General features: G+C 41.9%; 1 protein-coding gene across 2 annotated transcripts in view; it reads left to right on the plus strand.

Moving 5' to 3' along the window:
- kmt2a (lysine (K)-specific methyltransferase 2A) overlaps nucleotides 1–23,306 on the plus strand; it is a 56,419-nt gene that overhangs the window by 24,566 nt on the left and 8,547 nt on the right. The window contains exons 7-26 of one of the 2 annotated variants that reach the window (XM_088427149.1): nucleotides 982–1,055; nucleotides 1,494–1,730; nucleotides 1,937–2,083; nucleotides 3,535–3,633; nucleotides 3,905–4,025; nucleotides 5,293–5,406; nucleotides 5,616–5,800; nucleotides 7,174–7,350; nucleotides 7,998–8,108; nucleotides 8,273–8,346; nucleotides 12,037–12,251; nucleotides 13,223–13,317; nucleotides 13,402–13,539; nucleotides 14,613–14,771; nucleotides 14,928–15,039; nucleotides 15,123–15,201; nucleotides 16,196–16,356; nucleotides 16,452–16,592; nucleotides 17,547–20,007; nucleotides 20,647–23,268. In XM_088427149.1, the coding sequence (XP_088283275.1) occupies nucleotides 982–1,055; nucleotides 1,494–1,730; nucleotides 1,937–2,083; nucleotides 3,535–3,633; nucleotides 3,905–4,025; nucleotides 5,293–5,406; nucleotides 5,616–5,800; nucleotides 7,174–7,350; nucleotides 7,998–8,108; nucleotides 8,273–8,346; nucleotides 12,037–12,251; nucleotides 13,223–13,317; nucleotides 13,402–13,539; nucleotides 14,613–14,771; nucleotides 14,928–15,039; nucleotides 15,123–15,201; nucleotides 16,196–16,356; nucleotides 16,452–16,592; nucleotides 17,547–20,007; nucleotides 20,647–23,268 (7,522 nt within the window). The remainder of the gene's footprint in view (nucleotides 1–981; nucleotides 1,056–1,493; nucleotides 1,731–1,936; nucleotides 2,084–3,534; nucleotides 3,634–3,904; nucleotides 4,026–5,292; nucleotides 5,407–5,615; nucleotides 5,801–7,173; nucleotides 7,351–7,997; nucleotides 8,109–8,272; nucleotides 8,347–12,036; nucleotides 12,252–13,222; nucleotides 13,318–13,401; nucleotides 13,540–14,612; nucleotides 14,772–14,927; nucleotides 15,040–15,122; nucleotides 15,202–16,195; nucleotides 16,357–16,451; nucleotides 16,593–17,546; nucleotides 20,008–20,646; nucleotides 23,269–23,306) is intronic. The other variant, XM_088427150.1, reaches the window with a different exon arrangement.

Here is a 23,306-nt window from a genome sequence, read left to right on the forward strand (position 1 = left end):
ACTCCTGTCTTATTTATTAAAAATGTATTGAAAAAAATCCCATCAATCGCAGCAACAATTGTTAATGCTTTGTATCAAAGTGCACCATGATGGAAACTCTGTGAGAAGGCCAACTTCAAAACAAACATAAAATTACCAAATTAGAAATAGACACGGATGCCTTGGCACGCTTTTGTTTTGAAGTTGTTTCCGGCAGCGTAACAACGTGACTACTTTTTCCACTACAACTGTTGCTTGTTAGCTCCTGGTACGATCAACACAACATTGCTTTGAAATCGCTAAAAAATGACTTAATTACGCTGATATTGAGATATGGCACCCGTTGCCAATGTTTACCGGTGGCTCGGGATCCATTATGGTCGCGTCTAGCATAAATTAGCCGCTAGCAGCACTTGAGTCCTCATATAAATGTCTGCACACTTTGATACTGACGGCCTGAGACAGTTGCCGTTTCTCCTGATCACATTTTAAACATCGTACTGAGTAAAATATGCTGTTTAAGTTTAAACTTAATTAGCAAAAATGTTGAAAATTTGATTATTTAAAATGTATAAAAGTTGGTCATTCCTATTATAATTCTGCCTCATGACATAAATGTGTCACTAACATCAATTTAACAAAACAAGGCATATTTTTTGCAATGGAATAACAGCAACATGATTTAGCAAAGAGTTGCTCATGTTACAATCATTTTGCTCTTAATTTGAAAAGTTGTACATTTCATTGCTTTACAAACAATCAATTAGATGTGCTGATAAGTTGCAAAGCTGTACACTTCACTGCTTTAAAAACAACAATTACAGTAGATGTGCTGATAACTTCAAAAAACCTATTGAAATCTCATGTGCTCCTGAATTGTCTTCATGTCCCTTGAGGGTTGCCCCCATTCAAGAACCACTGCTATAAATTGTACCCTGTTTCCCTAATTCAAACAACTGATCCCTCATCCCCATTTTTTATTTTTTTTTATCTTTTTCTTAGTTGACCCAAAGCAGTCGAAGAAGCACACATCTTGCTCTGTTCTTCCATCTCCTAAACAGAAACCAAAAGACAAGGTAGGAAACTTGTCTCCTTTTCATTTTTTGTGGTCGATCAAGCTAAATGTTTGTTATATACTCTATATAATTAGAGTCTAAGCAAGTCTTAAAGTGGGGATTAGCCACCCCGTAGCTCAATATTTCCACAGACTTTTTAAGAAGTGGATGGAGTCACTGCATTCTGCCCAATTGTCACAAATGCTGATTTGGAGATGATCTCATTCCCTTGCAAAATGAAATTTATGCCCTTCTTGGCATGCAAGACGTTTTGGTTTGGATCCATGTTTTTAATTACTAGAGCTGTTTATGATGACCAGTGGAGATTTGTTATTAAATTGCCATTCTCATTCCTACAGAGATCCAAATTGAAACCCGTAACAGATGATGCTCGCGTAAAAAGCATATCACTCCCCGACTCACTCATTTTCTTTCTCTTGTGCCATGAACGCCGAGAAGACGCTGACCACTAAATCCCCCGGCAGCTGTACTTTAAACTGGCTGGGCACTCCCTCGACTAGGGGCCACGCAAAGTCCACGGCGCCCTGCGACGGAGTGCATCGAATCAGAGTTGATTTCAAGAGGGACCATGATGTGGAGAAAGTGTGGGAGGCGGGTGGCCTCAGCCAGCTCACCTCTGTGCCTGTCACACCCAGGGTGCTCTGCTTCTTGTGTGCGAGCAGTGGAAATGTTGAGGTAAACAAACGGATATTTGAAATACATCTGTTTTCCAAAAGATCCCAAGTACTGTTAAAAATGTCAATTCCTACCTGGGTCGTATAGTTTAAAAAAAAAAACACTCTTATTATGAGTTTCTATCTGCCTGTCAAGTTGTTTGTGGGAATCTACAATCAATTGCGTTGTTGGCGCATTTAAACATAATGTTTATTTTCTCTTTTTAGTTTGTTTTCTGCCAGGTATGCTGTGAACCGTTTCATCTCTTTTGCCTGGGGGAGTCTGAGCGTCCTCTCCAGGAGCAGTTTGAAAACTGGTGTTGTCGCCGATGCCGCTTCTGCCAAGCCTGCGGGCGCCAGCACCAGAAAACTAAAGTGAGCTATTCACTACAGTATAGATAATTTTTTGGAACGGGCACAAAAGAAGCTCAATCTCGGATGACACAGTGTAAAAAGGCTACAGAATTTTCCCCAGAGAGACATGCAGACTGCCATTCATCAGCTTTATGGATTTGTGCCCTGATTTTTATTATTCAACTCAAATCCTGTGCATGCTACATATGGTTGTCATTACTGTTTAGTTTTTATATAATGCACATCCACACACACTTGATTCGCACTAAGACGTCAAACGTCGCATCGTTTTGGATTGTTAGTACAAGTTGATAAAGAACATGGATGCGATTGATCTGCTCATCGGAGGTCTGCTTGGCAAATAGATTTTTTACACTCAGAGTTGTTTGGAACACATCCCGCCTAAAAGGCGTTAAGTTATTTATTACTTTGATTGGCTTCCGTTTCTGGCTCCTCCACACCAATAGAAGAGGCTTGAAAGCAGTTGGCGAGGCCACTGGCGTGTCAAACCACTGCAGATAAATCAACTCCCGGTTCATGACGAATAGACTTCCGAACACGTGTTTCTTAGCTAGACATCTTTCAGGAGGGCCAGGAGTGTAGTGGTTTTTTTGTTAGTTTTTTTAATTGTAGCTCTCAGATTTGGTGCCTTAAGTAACTTAAAACAAACACTTAAAAGAGAGTGCTGTACCGTCTTGTGTCTGGTTTTCTTGATACTCGGAACTACATTTGTAGTGGTAAATCTAGGCATATTTTTTTAAGTTATATTGTGTAATGTTTTTTATTTCTGTCAGAAAATTGTGTCACAAATGACAACATCTGATGAAACATCTGAACGAAAGTCACAAAAAGACAATAAGTCGCTTCGTCTTCCAGTTAATTTGCTCTTAATTTGAAAAGAAAAATGTACCTGCTATGGCAGGGGTCACCAACTCCGGTCCTCGAGGGCACCTATCCAGCATTTTTTCAGTGTAACCCTCCTCCACTGCACCTGATGCAAATTATCATGATCATTTTGGTGCTCCTGCAGAGCTTCTTGATGAGCACATCCTATGAATCAGGTGCAGTGGAGGAGGGTTACACTGAAAAAATGCTGGATAGGTGCCCTCGAGGACCGGAGTTGGTGACCCCTGTGCTATGGCATTAAAAAAATTAAGTTAGGTACTTTCAGAAACACTGTTAAAATCTCATGCGCCCCCTGAGTACGACCATTTGAGAACCGCTGAATTACAAAAATAATTGACGTTAACTGGTCTAGACTCCCAATTTGGGCATTACATAGTGTTTGAGCCAGAGTAGAGATTACTCTCATATCTGCTTTTTTTTTTTTTTTTTTGGTTTGGGGGGACGACTTTCTCTGTCACCAAAACATGTTATCAGTGTAAATCTCAGAATTAGCTGATTATTATTATCAGTGTATAATGACACCGTGTGTGCTATTTACATGATCTTGTCTTACTGTGGCCCCATAGCAACAGCTGCTGGAGTGTGATAAGTGCCATAACAGCTATCACCCGGAGTGCCTGGGTCCCAACCACCCTGCAAGACCCACCAAAAAGAAGAAAGTCTGGGTATGATGACATTGCTCCCATGTTTCCTCCACACACACTCTCTCGCTTTTATGTGTGTACTCCTACACCAAACCTCTCTCCCAGCAAGTCCTTCTCTAAACCTTTTGTTCACACCAGTGTCAAATCCACGTTCCTCTTTCTCTCTGACAACAACTATGAAAACGTTACGCTTTTGCCAGAGTGCCACATTAACACCTTGATTGTTTTTTTATGCAACTGCCTGATAGTTTGAGCAGTATAGGCCCCAACTTGATTATGTTTGTTTTTCCAGATTTGCACCAAGTGTGTGTGCTGTAAGCGTTGTGGAGCCACCAAACCCGGGAAGTCCTGGGATGCCCAGTGGTCACATGACTTTTCCATGTGTCACGACTGTGCCAAACTCTTTGCTAAAGGTGACTGGCCAGTACACAATACAGTAGTAGAAAGGAAAAAAAAATACTTAAAAATGACTTACCTAATTAAACCAGAGGTGAAATTATTAACTGCTGAATTCTCGCATTTTGCTTGCCATTTTAGAGCATTTTGACTGATCTTTCCAGAGCCACATAACATTGTGCTCTGTGACAATATGAGCACCGAACGAAAAAGTAGACTGTCTTCATTCACCACAAAGTTTGTTTCTAGCTTTTTATGTTCTTTAAAAAATCAGCAGAACATGTCTTGTTTTCACTAAACGCCAATTTGCGCTCAAAATGCAAAATCTATTGCAACAACCTTAATGAGGTACTGATAGTTTGCATAGAAAAGATGAATTGTTTGTAAAAAAAAAAAAAAGTGACTATTTGTAACGGAAGAAAAAACTGAAGACATTAAGGTGAATTTGTGAGCTCTTAAAAACAACTGGGTCAAAAATAACCCAATTGTGGATTAAAAAAGGACTGGCCCAATAGTTTGGTCAATTTCACCCAGCATGTTAGGTTGTTTTATTCGAAGCAACCCAATTTTTTTAGGATGATTTGCGCAAACGGACCCATTTTTGGGTCATTTTGCGTAAAATAATTCACAAAGTTGCATCAAATTGACCTAAATATTGGATCGGTCCTTTTTTGATCCATAATTGACACAAGTAAGAGTGCGTTAATTTGACCTGAAAATATTACTCCAGACTTTTTTCTAGGGAAACACAGGTCTTTTGGTGGATAACTGCCAATGATTAAAATATTAATCAGTAAAATCACTGAGTTTTTACCTCATTCATTATCAGCCCACTTGATTATCGCTGTCAGTGGCATTGAATGACTTTAAAAGGAAATTCAGTGGACCATGTCTTCATGGTTAACGATAAAAAGATATGAAAATGACCCATATCTTGTGATTTTTTTTTTTTTTTTTTTTTTTTTTTTTAAGAATATGAGTTTCCTAGACTTGTCCAAATTCAAACATGTTGGCAATTCTCTCCGTCATTGTTGACAACGTGAGCCGAGATTCACCCCCAAACCTCAATATTCTACTCAAACGTCGTGCTGATGTAAAGAAAATGTACAGTATGTCACTGGCAATAAACATTTGGACTCCAGCTTTTGAATGTAAGCTATTGCATAAAATGGCAGCAGTGAATAAATTGAGGACAAGCTGGTCATTTTGGACGTTTTGTTTATTGAGATGATAAAAGGCTTACATTTTATTACAAATAATATCCCTTTTTATCCCTTCTAATAGGGAACCCTTGCCCGATTTGCAATAAGTGCTACAATGATGACGACCAGGAGGGCAAGACGATGCAATGTGGGCGCTGCAAGCTTTGGGTTCACGCCAAGTGCGAGAGTCTGACAGGTTGGTAAATGCCTCAAAAAACCCAGATGGAAGATTGCATATCGTTTATTGTAAGTTGACGTGCTTGTCACACCTCTCTTTGTGCTGTCATTTGTCAGCGCTTGTGCATGGATGTTGACAGGCTGTTATCATATTGATGATATCTGTTGTAAAACTATGAAGCCAATAATGGGCAGGATATTGACCCGTCATCTCCCGGTCTCCCTCAGATGAAACGTATGAGCTGCTGTCAAAGCTGCCAGAGAGTGTTGCGTACATGTGTACCAAATGTACAGACCGCCAACCAGCTGAGTGGCGGACGGCGCTGGAAGCAGAACTGCAGGGCCGCATTCGCCACATCCTCACAGCACTGCTCAACTCGCGCACATCTGCTCACCTACTTCGCTACAGACAGGTTAGAAACGCTGATTTGTTCATTTGTTGACCGCGTTCCATGATTTATTATGTTCTTCTATCATATGTTAAACGTTCCATAGTGAAATATATGCATATGGACAGGAGTGCACATATATTTTTTTTGTTGGTTACTCACATGAGTACCAGGACACAGTATTTAGTACACACGCTTTCTTTCATTAACTCTTTCTGTGTCAAGCGTTATTGGAAAAGGAAACCTTTATGGCCCAGTATATTTAGCATTTTCACTCACATTTCAAGGCCAACAGAATATTGTGTGCTATGTCTATGTAAACATGGGTTGCTGCCAAATGAACGATTGACTTCCGTTCTTCGGTTAGAAGTGATATAGGTAATAGATTTTTTGTAAGTGTGGAAACACTGCCCTCCAATGGTCACAGTTAACACTACAGTGCTCACTTGGCTTATTAGGTAAGCATTAGTCAAGGGTGTCAGCTCTTCTCTTTAAAAAAAATGTATTTGACCAGAATTTTTTCATTATTGTTATTACAATTTTAAAAGATGAGAATTCTCGTCGATGGCACTGAATGAGTTAAAAGCAGTTTTCTTCAGTGTCGCACTCACATTAGCAACTCACCGTTTGTGTGCACACAGCCAGCCTGTGGTTTTGAAAAGTTTCATAACGTCTGTTTAATTAGTCCAAGAAAGTCAGAGGTAAATTCTTTGTCAACTGCAGTGATAAAAAACGATCTCCTTCTATTGCTTTTTCAATTAGCTTGTTTGTTAGCCTTAAGTTGCACAACATTCATGTGGTCTTCTCATATTTGTCAAATAAAGGATGACTACAAATGTTCAACCTTGTATCAAACCTACTGTTTTTTTTTTCTGCGAGCATGAGTGGTATATCCTGCACCACATTTAAGTGTGCTTCAAACCACAGTACATGTCGGAGCCACTTTTCAGGGTAAAAAATTTTCAGCTCAGGCTCGGTAGTTGTCATGAGTGAAAGTTAGATAGGGTACGCAAATGTGTAAAGTGAAGCACATGATGTTACATATTTTATTATTCTAGAACTTTTTTATTTGACTCAAGCAAACATTAATTTATACTGACTACATATTACACAGAACATTTACAGTATATTGGCGTTTGGTTGATGATTTAGCATCAGTCTCGCCATAATTTGAATGTGTAACGCGTCAGTCCATAAGATATTGTAAGAGGTAAATTACTTCCGAGTGTGTACATTGGTCATAATTAACATTTCCGTACACCTTGAATTTTAGCTTCAGACTTTTACTGTTTCACTCTAGTCCTGTAGGGCTAGTTAGAGCGAGTTACATGGCGCGTGCCATCCAAGCCATCTTTGTTTTTCAACCCTCCAAATACAACTTTAACTCTTTGGGGTAGGTGGTGAAACCGCCAGAGCTGAACCCCGAGACTGAAGAGAGCCTTCCATCCCGTCGCTCTCCTGAGGGTCCAGACCCTCCAGTCCTCACTGAAGCCTCCCCTGCAGCCCCCAGTGATTCCCCTGCAGACCTGGAGTCTGTGGAGAAGAAGATGGAGAAGGGCCGCTATAAATCTGTGGTACGTATATTTCTAAGCTCTTAGTGATGACTTGAGTGGTTTTAGTGTCCAGTATTAGAGACAGCACAGTACAGGGTTCTAAATAACAAAACAAATGTATTTACCACTCCAACTATTCTTGGGCACTTTACTCATTGTGAAGCAGCAAAGAGAAATTTTGCTTCAACTTAGTAGTGACCTGCCTAAGGCTTTTTTTTTTTTCAATGAGTAGCTGCCAGCTTTACCACATTCATATGATACCACATATTGGTGGTGTTGTTGTTCTTCTGCTTCAAAAGGCCTAGATGGGCTAATAAAATTAGCATAAATCACAGAGGTAAAGGAGTTTAAGCTAAATTCACAGGCATATATTCTTTGTCATCTGCAAAAAAAAGAAATCATGAAATAAAATCATGCTCAAAGTTTTACATTCTGTGCATTTTATTAAATTATTGTATGTTACTATTAAATATACTACTATTGAGTTCTATTTTTCATTAGAAAATGGGGTTTTGTTGTCGGCTGATACCGACAAATGGAATTTTCCATCATTTCAATGGGGAAAGATGATGTGCGATGAGAGTGTTTGTGGTTTTGATTGTGGTCACATCATAAATGAAAGATCTAAGTTGAGGCAGCACTACGATTTTGGTCATTGTGTCTTTCAGCTGGCTTTCAGCGACGATGTTGCGCGAATCATTCAGACTGCAATGAACAGTGACTGTGGTAAGCCTGAGAGCAGGAAGGCCAACAGCATGGTCAAGTCTTACTTCATCCGGGTAAACACCCCTTTATCATTTTATATTAGTGTAAAAGAGCATTCAGTGATGCATTGTATCCCGTATGTTTAATGACGACAAAATGTGACGGATATTCATTTATTCTTTTTCAAAGTGCCAAATACAAGGTCAAGGAATCGTCACTGTTGAATGTTCTGTTTCAGCAAATGGACCGAAGCTTTCCCTGGTTCAAAGCGAAAGATTCCCGCTTCTGGGAAAGACCAAAAGTCTGTGCCAAGTGAGTATCAGCTACAAGCTGCAAAGGTTTTGTATCATAACCATCTTTCTTTGGTTGTTTGTACTTTCCATATGATGTCATTATTTCTGATGGCTTTCAAATAATTTTCTTGGAGCGGCTGCGCCTTATGTTTTCCAGTTTTGTGGGCATTTAGTTTTTAATAGATGTGTAATGTGATCAAAGCCTTTAAACTCTTCTCTGAAGGGGAGGTCTGTAATTACTGAGGAGAAGCGAAGAGACAGAGATGCTATACCATCATGTGTGCGGCGGCGGGAGGCAGCCACCAAGCAGCGAGCTAATATTTATAGAATGTGTTGGTTTGTGTGAGGCAGCCTCCTCGGAGATATAGAGTGGATACAAAGGCTGGGAGAAAAGATGAGGGTTTCATCTACTTCAGCCCTTAAGATAAAACTGAATGGACTAAATGAGTGGCATAGGAGAAACGAGTGGATCTCACTGGACTAGCGCTGCGATTAAAACCCCTGTCATGGTTCAGTGTCACAGTCACGAAATTGATTCCATTGTGAATCGAATTTACATAGTCACTGGTCAGTGTGATGGTTAGACAGAATTGGTTTCAAGGTAATTGGAATCAAGGTGAAGATATAAAGTTTTCCCAATACTCCTTAGAGTAATTGCGATTGGTGTCATATTTGTGAATTATGCTGAAGATTATCACTAAGTGGTTGACACGTTCTGGCCTTGATGTTTTGTTAACCCCCCCTATCTGTACCTGTGTTGCTGTTCCTCAGATATAATTGTTTCACATTCATGAGTTCTTTTTCAGAGAAGACAGATCACAGTTTTATTTATAGCTAGTTCAAAACATCTGTTTGCAAGGGTCTTATCATGCCAACAGCCAAAAATCTCCTTCCATCCTTCCTCTTTTTTGTTTGTCTTCATGAGTCAAGTGAGTTCTAAGTAAAGTTTTAGGGCCTGACTCATAGGGACTTTTCAGGCCTATATAGATTACAGATTAATCGCGCTATAAAAAATAAGATTTGCTTTGTTTTGTCTGCAGATTGATTTCACCAACAAATGTAATTATGTACCGTGTATATTTAAAGATACAAGCTAATGTCATTATTTAATACAAATACCACCAGTGTTACTTGTATGCAGCTACTGTTCATGGTTAGAGTACATCATCATGTAGGTTGATCATTTTTGGCTTTCATTTAGCATGAGCACAGTAGCTTGCATGCTGAAAATGTGGAGATACCCTTGGAGTATGGTGTTTTGTTTTTTTTTTTGGGGGGGGGGGTGAATGAGCAGTATTGCATTTATTCCAAATTTACCTTTTGGAAATGAAAAAAATTCAGCTTTAGACTCATTGGACCATAACACATTTGATTTTCCAATATGTGACAAGCTTTTGTAATGGTCCGCTAAAACTAAGGTTGAACTTTGCTTATCTAAAGCAAAGGGTGGTAGCCGCAGCATCATGCTTTGTGACTGTTTTTCTTCAGCTGACACTCGAGTCTTAAAACAGGTGGAAGGATTTATGGAGAATTAGAAATAATGGACAGTAAAAGCCAATATCCTTCCGGATTCTGTTTAAAAGAAAAATAGGTCATGAAACACCTGCTAGAGCAGCTTGAATTGAATTTTGGGTGTGTCAGAAGTAGAGATTGAAACCACTTCACATATGTTGTTTGTTTTTGTATCGTTTCAAAATGATGAAAACAGATTTTACCTGAGTCGTGCAGAGATTTAGGTGGAAAATATTTAAAGTTATTTAAATCCTGACATTTGAACTGAAGACTTTTTCTACCTTTTGTACAATACGGCCACCTGCATTTGTATTTGATGTACCGGTAGATGTTAATTTGAGTGGTTGGATTGACAGGCAAGTTGTTCAACCCAAACCCCGCCTCCTGCCAAATGAGATTTAGTTGAGCTAATGAATGGATGATTGCCCTCTGAATTTATGTAGAAGTTCTTCATCGACTCGAGTGAATAAATCTACAGTGGAGGATCAATAGACTAAATCCCCATTATGCCCTTCTACTGAACGAGTCCTTTTTTTTTTTTTTTTGGACCCCATTATAGGCCGTTTGAACTTGAACGTATTGATGAAGTAGAGCAGCTGCTCAAGACGACTCTCACTGAGAATTCCTAATGAAATGCTTGTATTGAATTAATGATGGTCTTTGTAGAGCCAATAGGTTTCTGGGATGAATATTCATGCCACGTGAAGCCATACGATGCCAGTGAGCGCTGGAGTTGTACTTTGCTCCACACACTCATTCACACATTCTCACTTAATCACCAGCACTCAGCACTCTCCTTGGAGCGATCAGCTTTCCTAGACCATTTATTATTTATTATATGCTTTGCCTGCTTTGCAGGCTTTATTGAGAGATGAACTGTAATTGTGTCACGTGGCACTCGCAGACTCATATTTGTGGTCTTTTTGTGGTTCGCTTTGTCAACTTGTGTACCAAGAAACAAACGGTCCGTCACGTGGATCCAGGAACCCGCATTACTGCTTTGACGTTGAAATACAATCCAGAGTGTTTGCATTTCATTGATGGTGTCATTGCTCACTTTCTAAGGAAACTTGATATTGATTTGTGAGGGAATCCAAAGATTTATTATAATATTCCGCTTATGGTACATTATGAGTTATTTTCCATAACGCTTTAAGCAAATTTACATGCTTGTGATGTTCAATAATTGATAATAGCACAATAAAATTACAATGAAACATCAAGTTAATTTGGTTTTTAACTTTTGTCTAGTACGTTTTTCACCATTCTTTTTTTTTACCCTTTACTTACTTGAAACATGAGATCCAATGCAAGAGCTGTTTTCAAAGTAGTACTCCAACTATTGAATATTTTCAGTCGAATATATTATATATTATGAAAATATATATATGAAAGAAAAAAAAGATATATATTTTTAAAAAACACTTTTGATTAGAAAAAAAAAAAAATCCTCTTAATAAAAAATGAGTAATTAAACAAAAATTAAATAAAAATTTTTACTTAAATTTAAACAGTGTATTTTACTCTAAAAAAATCTGCTCATTTTGACATCACCATTTGGTTTATAAAACAAAATTTAGTCAAAACACAGTAGGATTTTTGCTAGCTAAAATGGCTTATTTGAGGAAGCCTGTTTTTTTAAAAAGTGATCAGTAGGAACAGCAGCTGTGTCAGTTGAGTCATTTTCGTCTACTGAGCTTCTTCTGAAAAGTACGACTAGCCGCTTACGTTAGAGATGACACTCATTGCTGGCTGCAGGCACCAAATAAAACATTGTCAACATAATTAAGTATATTTTAATCATTTTTAATTTGCATTATTCAATGTTGAACATAATTTTAAGTCACAATTTTAAGTTAAGTCAGCCCTTTGGCCACAACACTCTACTAAGATTTACTTCAAAATAAAAGTGTACCGAGGCATTGATGTTCATGTTATTTGAGATTGTAAGGTTCATTTTCAAGTTGGCCTTCTGACACTACACTACGGGTACCTGAGGCAGAAAAAATTGCCTTCAGCAGTTTTTGAACTGAGTTACTCCAACATGAACACGTTGAGCTGCATATTTCAAATCCCGCTATTATTATAACACATAAATTAAATCGTCACAATTCATCTTTTTATTTTTTTTACACTTTACTTTTTTTTCCATGCCGTTGGATTTATGTGTTGACTTGTGTGAATTTGTTGTCCTCAGCAGCGGTCTCCTTCCCAATGCTGTTTTGCCTCCATCCCTGGACCACAACTATGCCCAGTGGCAGGAGAGACTGGAGCTGTCCCGCTCCGAGCACCCCCACCTCATCAAAAACATCATTCCAGCTCCCTCCCCCAAGATCCCTGCTGAACCAGACTCTCGCGCAACCCCTACCCCACGTCCTCCATCTCTACCACCACTACCTCCACTTATACCAGGTAAGGCACATTCACTTAAACAATTGTAAAGCTTGCTTGTGAAAGTCTGAACTTTTTGCATTAACCTAAGTGGCAGTTGTGTTACCTCTTGAAAAGCGTTTTCCCACTTGCTGTAAACAAAAAAATGACATCATATTTGATTATGGCTCAGGTATCACATCTATTTTTTGTGGTCATGAGATATTTGCAAGCTGAGCCATGATTGACCTGAGCCCTGAATATGTGTGATGTCATTTTCAGTTGACAGCAAGTGGCAAAATTAGGTTTTAAAGGTATTCAGCCATCTATCCATTTCCTATAGACGCTTATCCTCCCTCACTCGGGTCGCTGCCGTCTATGTCAGCTACCTATTTGCAAAATTTGCAAATGTGATGGATATCGTTTGATTAAAAGGATATGTTACTTAGGATAAGTTCAGACAGTAGGGCACGCTTTTATTGAAAATAATGCCATAACAATGTCAGCTAACAGCCAACTGACTTACGCACTCTCGTTCATGCCGTTACGCTAATTATTGTACGTAAGAATGCAGTCAATATAAAAATACATGCGCCTCCCGAACGCCTCCCTGGTGACACACTCCAGGCATGTCCCACTGGGAGGAGGTCCTGGAGATGAGCCAGGACACGTTGGAGAGACTATGTTTCTCAGCTGGCCTGGGAACGCCTGGGGATCCTCCCGGGGTAGCTAGACAAATTGGCTGGGAAGTTTGGGCTGCCCCGGTCAACCTACTGCCCCCGCGACCCGGCCCCGGATAAAGCAGCAGTTAATGGATGGATGGAATTTTTAAGTTACCATTACTTGCACCCATACTTTTTGGCTTCCTTTTTTATGGAAAAAAGTGGGTCTTATATTTGTGGGATTATGGTAGGCATTCTTTTAAGCCTCAAAGGTTGAAGCTGGCCAAAGTAATTGTTACGATTCCTATTTTATTGTCTTGACTTCAATGCTACTTGTTGTTTTCCCGCCAGATTGTGAAGAACGCCCAGAGTTGCCTCCTCCACCAGGTGTTAGCGATAACAGGCGATGTTCTCTATGTCTGAAATACGGCGATGAGAACACAAACGTGAGTAACCTGTGGTTTTCACCCACATTCGAAACATAAATGATGCTAAAACCGTGTCATATGCGACGTGTATGTATAATCCAGGAGGGTGGCAGATTACTGTACATCGGACAGAATGAGTGGACACATGTCAACTGTGCCCTGTGGTCAGCGGAGGTGTTCGAGGACGATGATGGCGCCCTGAAAAATGTACACATGGCTGTTCTCAGGGGAAAAAAGCTGGTAAGACAAAATATTTTCCCATTATAAATAATAGTTTAAACAAAAAATAATGTCATTTTTTTCATTTGTACCATCCAGAGATTTTCCAAAAGTAGTATGTTTGCTCCCTCTGATGGTGCTTGAAAGAATGACTGCCTGAACACTGTTCAGTTGTATTTAACTTTCAGGTTTGCATACTGCTGTAGCATTTAATCTACAAATATTTGTTTTTAAGCATTTAATTAGGTACTCTTTTCATTCAACATTTGAGAAAATTTTTGCATATACCAAAGCTGTGCAATAAGTTTCATATGAAATTTTACTCTTATCAGACTGACAGTTGGATGCAACCTTGTATATCACCAGCCAATAGATGAACGCATGTTTCTGTGTACTGTTTTTAAATATATATACAGTATATATATCCGTAACCTATTACAATTAATTAACTTAGGATACAACGAGTCTACCTTTTTATGAATTAAAATATGTCTTTCATTAGATAGTAAAAGTGTTCTTTTTTTTAGGGAATTGTTAAATATCCCAGTTGTATCAATATCATAACATTCAACACCCGTGTATCGCATTTTTCAATATCGTGCAGGCCTACTGTACAGCATGTTTTTCTTTAAACAATTTTATTTTCCTTCATTTAAGCACAGTACACAAGTTAATCCAGTACTGTGCATAGTTTTAGTGGCTTACAATAATTTTGAATCCCTGCTAGTTTTTGATAAATAATTGGGCGTACTCTGCTTAATGTACATTAATATTTGTTTTGATAATGGTACTTGAAGTGCTTAGTGGTATTTAAAGGAATAATACTTGGTATCAAAATTTAGAAAGCACCGCTCTTAATTCAAACAAATGTTAAAATAAAATTATAGAAGGATATGAGATGAAACTTAAATAAAAATGTGTTATCCAAGACACCATGTTGAAAATTAGCGCTGCTAAAGGGAGAAACTTCTGATCAAGCTCTACTATTTGATCTCATTAAATAAAATACTATATCTTGTTCAGTGGCCTAGTTGTATTTCATTATGTCAAAGTCTTAATGTATTGTTAATTTCCACTCATGTTCTTCTTTACAGTGTTGTGAGCTGTGTCAAAAGACAGGAGCCACAGTCGGTTGCTGCTTCACCTCCTGCACCAGCAACTACCACTTCATGTGCGCCCGCCAGGGCCACTGTGTCTTTCTAGAAGACAAGAAAGTCTATTGTTCTAAGCACAAGGACCTAATTAAGGGAGAAGTAAGAAACTCGCAATGACTCATAATACCTCAGATGATTCCATAAAACGTGACATAAAAGTACATATTGTACATTCTAGGCTTTCAATGAGAACTAATGACTCATGCATGCAGTAAAGCACTGCGATGTTATTTTAAAAATGCTTCTTACCCCCAGGTGGTGTCTGGCTTTGAGGTGACCCGCAGGGTACTAGTTGATGTGGAGGGAATCAGTGTAAAGAGGAAATGGTCAGCAGGGCTAGAGCCTGAAAATGTCCACATGATGATAGGTAGTGTGAAGCAGTGCCAGTGAATCTTTCTGTACTTGCATTATTGCTTCATGCCTGATTGCAACTTTTCATCACTCCTGTAGGCTCCATGACCATTGACTGTTTGGGCATACTGACTGAACTCTCAGACTGCGAACGCAAACTCTTTCCCATTGGATACCAGTAAGTGTGTCTTTTTTTTTTTTTAATTAAATACTACAGATTTCAATATGTCTTTACTCAGAAAGGTATTTGGATGTATTTTTTTAAGGCAGTTATGTACTTTTTTCATGTATTCAAATTGTACATCTCATTTAACTGTGACTGCCTCAGAGAAAGCACATTATTCTACATTTGAGGGACGTGTGCATAGAACATTTCCCAATGTGGTCGTGGCGCTATTAAAAGCTACAAACAAAATTCACCCCACTTGAGAATAACAAAAGAAAAATCTCTGTTTCACAATGCATTTTCAGGCAGTGAAGCACATACCGAAATAACAAGTGGCAAATGGCTATAAGAGCTCACACGACTTAACTTGTGAAATTAGTCCCATTTCAACATAAAGTTTAAAAAGAAAAAGAAAAATAAGGAAATTAGATTTTGTTTCCAGGCAGCTCAGTGGGCTATTGGTTAGCGCGTCCGCCACACAGTTTAAGGACCTGTACTCAAATCCACCTCGCCCTAGCCTTCTTTTGTGGCGTTTGCATGTTCTCCCCTAGCCCCTGTGGGTTTTCTCCAGGCACGCCGGCTTCCTCCCACATTCCAAAATCATGCATGGCAGGTGTATAGGACATACTAAATAGTCCTTAGGTGTGATTGGGTGCGTGAATGGTTGTTTGTCGTTTGTGGCCTGTGATTGGCCGGCAACCAATTCAGGGTGTCCCCTGCCTACTGCCCATAGACAGCTGGGATGGGCACCAGCAGGCCTGCGACCCTAATGAGGATAAGTGGCAAAAAAAAAGGGATGGATGCATTTTGTTTGTTTCCATCGCTACAAAACAAGCACCAAGCTAAAATCTTTATCCTAGCCAGAATTTTCCACTTCAACTTTAGTGATGTTTAATGCAGTTTACACAATTGATGAAAATATTCTCAAATAAATTTAGGAGTGGGAAAAAATATACTTCTAGCTCATAACATGGCGGTTTTCAACTTAGAATTAATTTTATTTCAGGTGTTCCAGGGTGTACTGGAGTACTTCGGATGCTCGAAAGCGCTGCGTATATACCTGTAGGATCCTGGTTTGTCATCCTCCTGTCGGAGAGTCTGAGTTTAAAAGCATGGTGGCGCCTGAGGAGAACATCACGATAGCGCATAGCCCTCCTCCCGCACAAGGTATCTTACTCAATTCTGGACACTTTATCTTAGGTTTACCAGTGTTGAAACCAGGATTAACCACTGTGTTGTTGCTCTCACCCCTCCATATTAAGATTTCCCAGATCCATTTGAGTCTCCAAGGCGTGCAGAAACTCAGTCCCCTGCAAAGACTCCCAAGCTCAGAGTCTACACCAGAAATCGGCAACCTAACAACCCACCTGCCACCCGCGGCCCAAGTTTGTTGCCATCTTCAGGTAGTGAATTGCTTTCTTGCGCTAACTTCACGCTCATTGCAAATGCTATTAAGTAATTCAGTGCAAACAAATGTTAGAATAAATCATAATTCTTGATTTTAAATAGCGGTGAAACAAATACTCTAGTATCTCAGTTGTTAAAGAGTTTACCGGACTCCTTACTGACATCAAGTTAAATCGCTAAGTATGCTAATTACATATGCTAAAAATATCTATGATTACGGTGACATTGCATTATACAGTGCTTGTTGCTACTGATTACCGGGTGGCTCCAATGTTAGCGGATGGCAGTGCGAGATGCAGCAAGCAGTACTAGGTGCTAGCAGCATTCAGGCCGGCAAGTGCAATCTGATTACTTTTCAAAGGCAGTTTAATAGATGTAAATGACTTAACTGACACGGTTGTCGTTCCTCGCTCTATAAGATACCAGGCTTACTCAAATGTGCTGGTTTAGCCAGCAAAAATCGTTACTGTAGTTTTAACGTCACTTCGTTTCATAAACCAACATATTTTTCTAAAACGTCACTGATTGCTTCAGAGTAAAATAGTTCAAATGTAATTACAAAAAAAATGTTAAAATAAAAAATGTAAATGTGTTAAGTAAAAATTTGTTGGTTTTTTTTGCCTTCCATATTCATACTTTGGTTTGCATCAAGCAACACTATTTTTAATTTTTATCTGTATACCCAGTTTTTCAATAGAGTTTTATCCGAGTAACAAAATATTCGATAGGTGCAGCCCTAGTTTTGATTTAAACTTTAAGCTCTCTCAAAGGTAAATTGTGCTTTAAAATATTTTATTCTACTGATTTTTAGCAGTGCATCTCCTTTATATCAAGTATTATAAAAACAAAGTAAATGAAATATGCTTACTTTACAGTGTTATCGATTTTGTGCCAAGTAGATTTTTTTTTAGCTGTGCCAATTAAGTAGTCATTACATTTTTCTTTTGTAGGAGGTTCCACTCAACCCCAAAGTAAAATCAACGAGTCCATTCCGGATCCTGTCACGCAAAATGTTCCCGAGTCCCGACGCCACAGCTCTCCTTCTCTTTCCCCTCCTCCCCACCAATTGCATAAAGAAAGGGTGGTGAAATCACTGACTCACATTTTGCCACAGCCCCTCACCTCACCTCCTCCACTTATTTCCTCACCCGCCCAAGACCCCGAGAAGGCCAAACGCCTCAGCAAGGACTCAATCCAGAGGGACAAGGAAAGGGCAAGATTGTTCATGCCTGGCAGGAATAAACCACAACCCTCCATGCTTCAGGGAGTACGAAACACAGACAAGCTTAAGGGGTCAAGTCGAGGTCAAGCCTCCAAGGATCCTGAAAGGAATAAATCATCAAGCGACCTCAGGCAAAAAGACTCTGACACTGGTGAATCAAGAGCCAAAGAGCAGGAAAAGAGGAAGCCAGCTATGAAAGAAGTGGACAGGGCAAGACTTCTCAGAAAAGAAAAAGATTCAGAGAAGAGGCGACAAGTAAGCAAAGACTCTGACAAAGGAAAACAGGTCAACAGGGTGCCAAACAGCAGAGATGTTGAGAAGAGTAAGTCATCCTCTCGAGATCCCAGCTCAAAGGATATCGAAAAAGTAAGAACCATCAGCAGAGATTCAGCATCAAGGGACTCTGAAAAGCATCAACAACTTAGCGTGGAAGCAGGAAAAGACAGACCCTTCAGCAGAGACTCCGAAAAGGGTCGACCTCCCTCAAGGGACTCCGCTTATAGAAGTACAGAGAGAAACAAAGACTCAGGGAAAGAGAGTGACACTGGCAGCCAGTCCAAACAGGTTGGAGGTGAAAGTAAGAATCCCAGGCTGGCACCTGGCGGCTCGGGCCAGTCCTCTCCTCCTGTGGGCACCGCAGTACTCTCTGGCCATCAGCAGAGAGGGGGAAACACCAAGCAGGTTCACAAGCACGGGAAACACGGAAGCAAAGACCAGAATATTTCTTCGACTCACCACAAATCCGTTTCTCACATCATCCAGTCAAAGGACAGGACAAGTTCAGAGAAAGGCGGCAGTGGTAGCATTGAGTGCTTAGCGCTGTCTTCCCTCTTTAATGACACGCTTTCTGGGAAAGCCAGCTCCCCAACTATTGCGCGGAAATCAAACGACTTCTCGTCAGGTCCAGCAGCCGGAGCGGCCATGAAACCCGTTTGGCCGTCAAGGACGCCGGCGGACGACGACCCGGTCAAGCGAAGCTCCGTTCATGCCGCATCCCCAGCCGCCAAAGACAAACATTCCAAAGTCAAGGCAGCAGGAAACAGAGAGTTGTCCAAAGACCGAGACCTAGAGAAGCGACTCCAAAACAGCAAAAACGACAGCAAATCGTCTTTCTTGAACAAGTTCTGTAAAGCCACTGGAAGCTCCAGCGTTCACGTCAGCATTCCCACCTCTCACAACAACAGCAATAGTACAGTTCAGCTGCTCGGAAGCGGAGCCAAATCCCATGGGAAGGTTCAGGGGGAGAATCCGAAGCATCCAGGAAGTGACAGATCTTCAAAAAGCCGAGAAACTTTCAGTATGGACAATATCCAAGGGATGAAGACGTCCCACGTCAAACCGACCATGAAGCAGTTAGTGCTGTCCTCGAGAGACAAAAAGAAAGCTGTAAAAAAGCCTGACATTAAGCCCAACCCCAACGGCACCAACAACGTCGATGGCATTACCTCCTCCTGTCCCACGACCACTACTTCTTCGGTTTCTCCTGCCGGCCAGGGGATGCGTCATTGTGATCGCCCCAATCTCTTCTCCTCACCTTCTGCCAGCAGCACCGACAGCTCAGAATCAGATACCCAGACCCAAACTGAGGAGGAGGACACACACAAAGAGCACCCACGCTCTGAGCTCCGAGACCACCACAGTCTCCTCAGTCAAGGAAGAGAGGACGAGGCAGAAGGCCCTGACGATTATCACGATAGAGGCATGGATGATGCACATCAGGAGGACGACAGCGACGGATCAGGGTCGGCCAAGCGGCGCTACCCTCGTCGTAGCGCCCGCGCTCGCTCTAATATGTTCTTTGGACTCACACCCTTCTATGGGGTTCGCTCGTACGGGGAAGAGGATCTTCCATTCTACGGCGGCGGGGATGGATCTGGACCCATGGTTAAGAGGAGGACTGGTCGCAAGAAGTCGGCCGAGGGTCAAGTAGACGGGGCGGATGATATCAGCAGCTCCACTTCATCGGGGGACAGCGGAGATGAAGAGGACAGCGGAATGAACCAGCGAGTTAAGGACCCTTATTACTACAACTTCACACGGACTATAATCAACCCAGGTGAAGGCCTTCCGTCGATAGAAGGACTCGATCAGTGTCTGGGTCGTGGCTCCCAACTACAACGCTTTCTGAAAGATGAAGAACAACAGCAGAGGGCACAGGAAAAAATCGAAGACGACATGCTCACTGCACTGTAAGTTCAGACCGACATTTTTGAGAAATCTTGAAATTATTGTAGATTATTGTAGAAAAGTAGACCCACCGTGTATTTTTTTTTCATCTAAATATCCACTAATAGTGCAAACTGAGACTGAAAAAACATTCCACTGTCACTGCCAACATTGTCTGATTTCTTAATTCATACATTCCTAAAGACATACTTATACATTTTTTTTTTTTTAGTAGTCCAGACATTCAATCCCGGGTACTTAGTTATACACTTTCACTATTTTTAAGTGTTTAGCTACAAGAGCAAAAGTTTCTGGTAAAGAAAATGCAAAAGCCTGTCTTAAGGTTTGAAAGTCTTTAGTTCAACTTTCCACATACATATTATCATCAACATACAGTAAATTGTCCTTTGGGATCACATTAAATTCTCAAACAGAAATCATAAACTTTAATTGAAATTTCTAATTTGCTGACTGGTGATTCTAGGTGACAGTTTGGGTCGAACCCGTCTGATATTTGAAAGACATGTATGCACCTATTTTGATTGAAAGGGAAACATTTATATTTTTGCCATTTATATCTCGAGACCACACAAACATTCATAGTTTTTCATCGGACAGCAGTGGACTTAAGCAGTCTTCTTTTTTTATGCCGTGTTTGACAGGACTTTGAATAAGCAGCACATCGGTCAGCTCGACGGCATCGATGATGGCTCGGAAAGCGACACGAGCGTCTGCACCACCAGCACCACGACTACCACAGCCACCTCAGCTTCCACGTCGCACAAGAGCACTCCGAGAAGAAGGGGCAGAGACAGGCACCAGGAAAAAGTGGAATCTCACGAGTCTGCCAAGGATCCGCACACGAGTGGCGGAGGAACCGGATCGTTGGGCGTAAACACTCGAAAAGGACAGAAAGAAAACTGTCTGGCTTTAGGTGGCGCGGTCAAGTCGCAGCAGCAAAGTCAGGGCCAGGATCCTCTCGAAGCACAACTTTCCCTCAACACAGATCTTCTGAAATCAGACTCTGACAACAACAACAGCGACGACTGCGGTAACATTTTGCCATCAGAAATCATGGAGTTTGTTCTGAACATACCATCCATGTCCATGCAGGCTCTGGGTCAGCAGCCTGAGTCGTCCTCTTCTGAACTGCTACTAGATGAGGGCTATGTTGGGGTGGACGTCAACCGCCGCAAAGATATTCTGTTTGATGACTTTTCCGAGCCTCTGCCCAATGCCGAAACTGGAGGCGTAGGGGAAAGTAGTGTCAGCAGCTCCATATCTGTCGAGGAGCCTTATCTTCCGCTTGAGCTGCCGTCTGATCTTTCTGTGCTAACCACACGCAGCTCAGCTGTGAATTCCAGTCAGAATCATGCAGCCGGCAACCTCATCTCAGATACCTCAGAGCGCAACATGCTGGGCTTGACGTCTGACCAGGATACGATGGCGGGAGAGAAGACTGAAGAAAAGAAAAGAGCGGGACCAAGGGAGTCACCCTCGAAGAATCAACATGATGCCGCAGCTTTGGGAAACAGAGATACTCAAATGGCCGAAAGTCACATGACCCCCGAGCAGTTTATCCCAAGTCCTGCTATTGGTCAAGTGGTCGAAACGCCAGTTAACCAGGATGTTCCGAGGAATTCTGGCACCCCCGGTTTGCCCAGTTCCCCATCACTTCCTCTTCAGACTCAAAAGTTCCTCTCTACCTCAGCCACAGCTGTAGGTAGCCCCAGCCCGGTGCCCGGTCCGGGAACATCCCAGGTTCAGGTTTCCACCCCGGCTGTCATCAAACCGAGTCCTGATAAACTCATCGTTGTCAACCAGCAATTCCAGCCTCTTTATGTTCTCCAGACTGTCCCAAATGGAGTCACCCAAAAAATAACAGCCACAGGAGTGATGGACACCAGCCCTCAGGCAGTCCTGAGCTCCATGACGCTTGCCACAGGATTAAATACTGGGCTGTCCGCATCCCAGCCTATCTTTCCTGCTGGTGGCAAAGTCTTAGGTACCATGTCTCACTCCCCTCAGATTCATACGTTTAGAGGAGCGACCCAGGCCGGCTTCCCCACAGGAATTCCGAGCAGTACTTCGGGCCTTCTCATCGGCTTGTCATCTCAAGCTCACGAGCAACCTCAGATTCTGGTCTCCGAGGCGGGTCGGGCTCATGAGCTGGGTCCCGGCGTTGCCATCGTATCCAGCGCGTCTTCTCTCCCTGCCGTCCCGACCGCGCTCTCCTCGGCCCACGGCAAGAAGAGGCCCATTTCTCGTCTGTTGCCGAAAAAAAACAAGAAATTGGCTCGCTCGCGGATTCAGCCCACCTTGGCCCCTGACGTCGGCCCTCCCAGCATGACCCTTATCAACCTGTCGTCCCCTCAAATTACCGCCAGCATCCCCGGCCAGCCCGGTGGCATCGTTGAGCTAAGCACTCTAACTAGCTCTCAGCGTAAGGTTCCCAATATCATCAAGAGACCAAAATCCGGTAATGTCATGTACCTGGATCCCACCACCCTCATCCAGCCCAGGATTCCTGGCGCTGCCCAGGCCGGTGTACTGGATTCCTCCACTCACATCTTACCATCCGGACTCAACACCAGTCAGCCACTTTTAAATGTTGTTCCTGTGCCCTCTAGTGGTGCTGCCGGCCTCCTGACTACCGGGTCGGTGACCCTCTCGACACCTGTCCTCAGCACGACCGAGATCACAGGGCCCATTAGTAACCTCCTGTTCAAGGCCAGCCCGCACGGGTTGAGCCTGTCGGACCAGCCGATGGTCCTTCAGTCGTCGGGGGCGACTCCTCTGATGTCCCAACTTGGCTCCCCTGTTACTTCCATAGCCAACAATATCTGTGTCCTGCCTTCGCAGCAGTCTTTCAGTGTGGCTGTCACTCAGCAAGCGGATACAGAAGGCGGCGCTGCTCAGCGGCATCCGGCTTTTTCCAGAGCTCAGACTGTTGAGTCCGGTCCGAGCACCACGGTTACAATTGCGCCAGCCACGCCTTTGAGCCCGGCGAAAGGGCGTGTCGTTGGAGTGTTTACCCACACGCAGAGTTCCCTGCACTCCCAGAAGAACAGAACAACTCCCATAAACCGAACCTCCGATCAAAGCCTTCAAAACTCAACTGGTGTGGCGTCCGCGACAATTACGATTTCAAGCGCAGAAAAGGGCAAACCCAAAGCCAAAAGGAGCAGGAAGAGCACGGACATTAGCAATGGCAAAAAGGTGAAGGTCTCTCCGGCAGAAAAACATCACAATGTCCCCGCAGGACAAAACCCTTCAAAGTCGAGGTGAGTTAATTTTGCTGCTTCCAAAATCTCTTGTTGAT

This window comes from Hippichthys cyanospilos, chromosome 11, assembly GCF_059441005.1.
Source record: "Hippichthys cyanospilos isolate Australia breed blue-spotted pipefish chromosome 11, RoL_Hcya_1.0, whole genome shotgun sequence".
Lineage (NCBI taxonomy): Eukaryota > Metazoa > Chordata > Actinopteri > Syngnathiformes > Syngnathidae > Hippichthys > Hippichthys cyanospilos.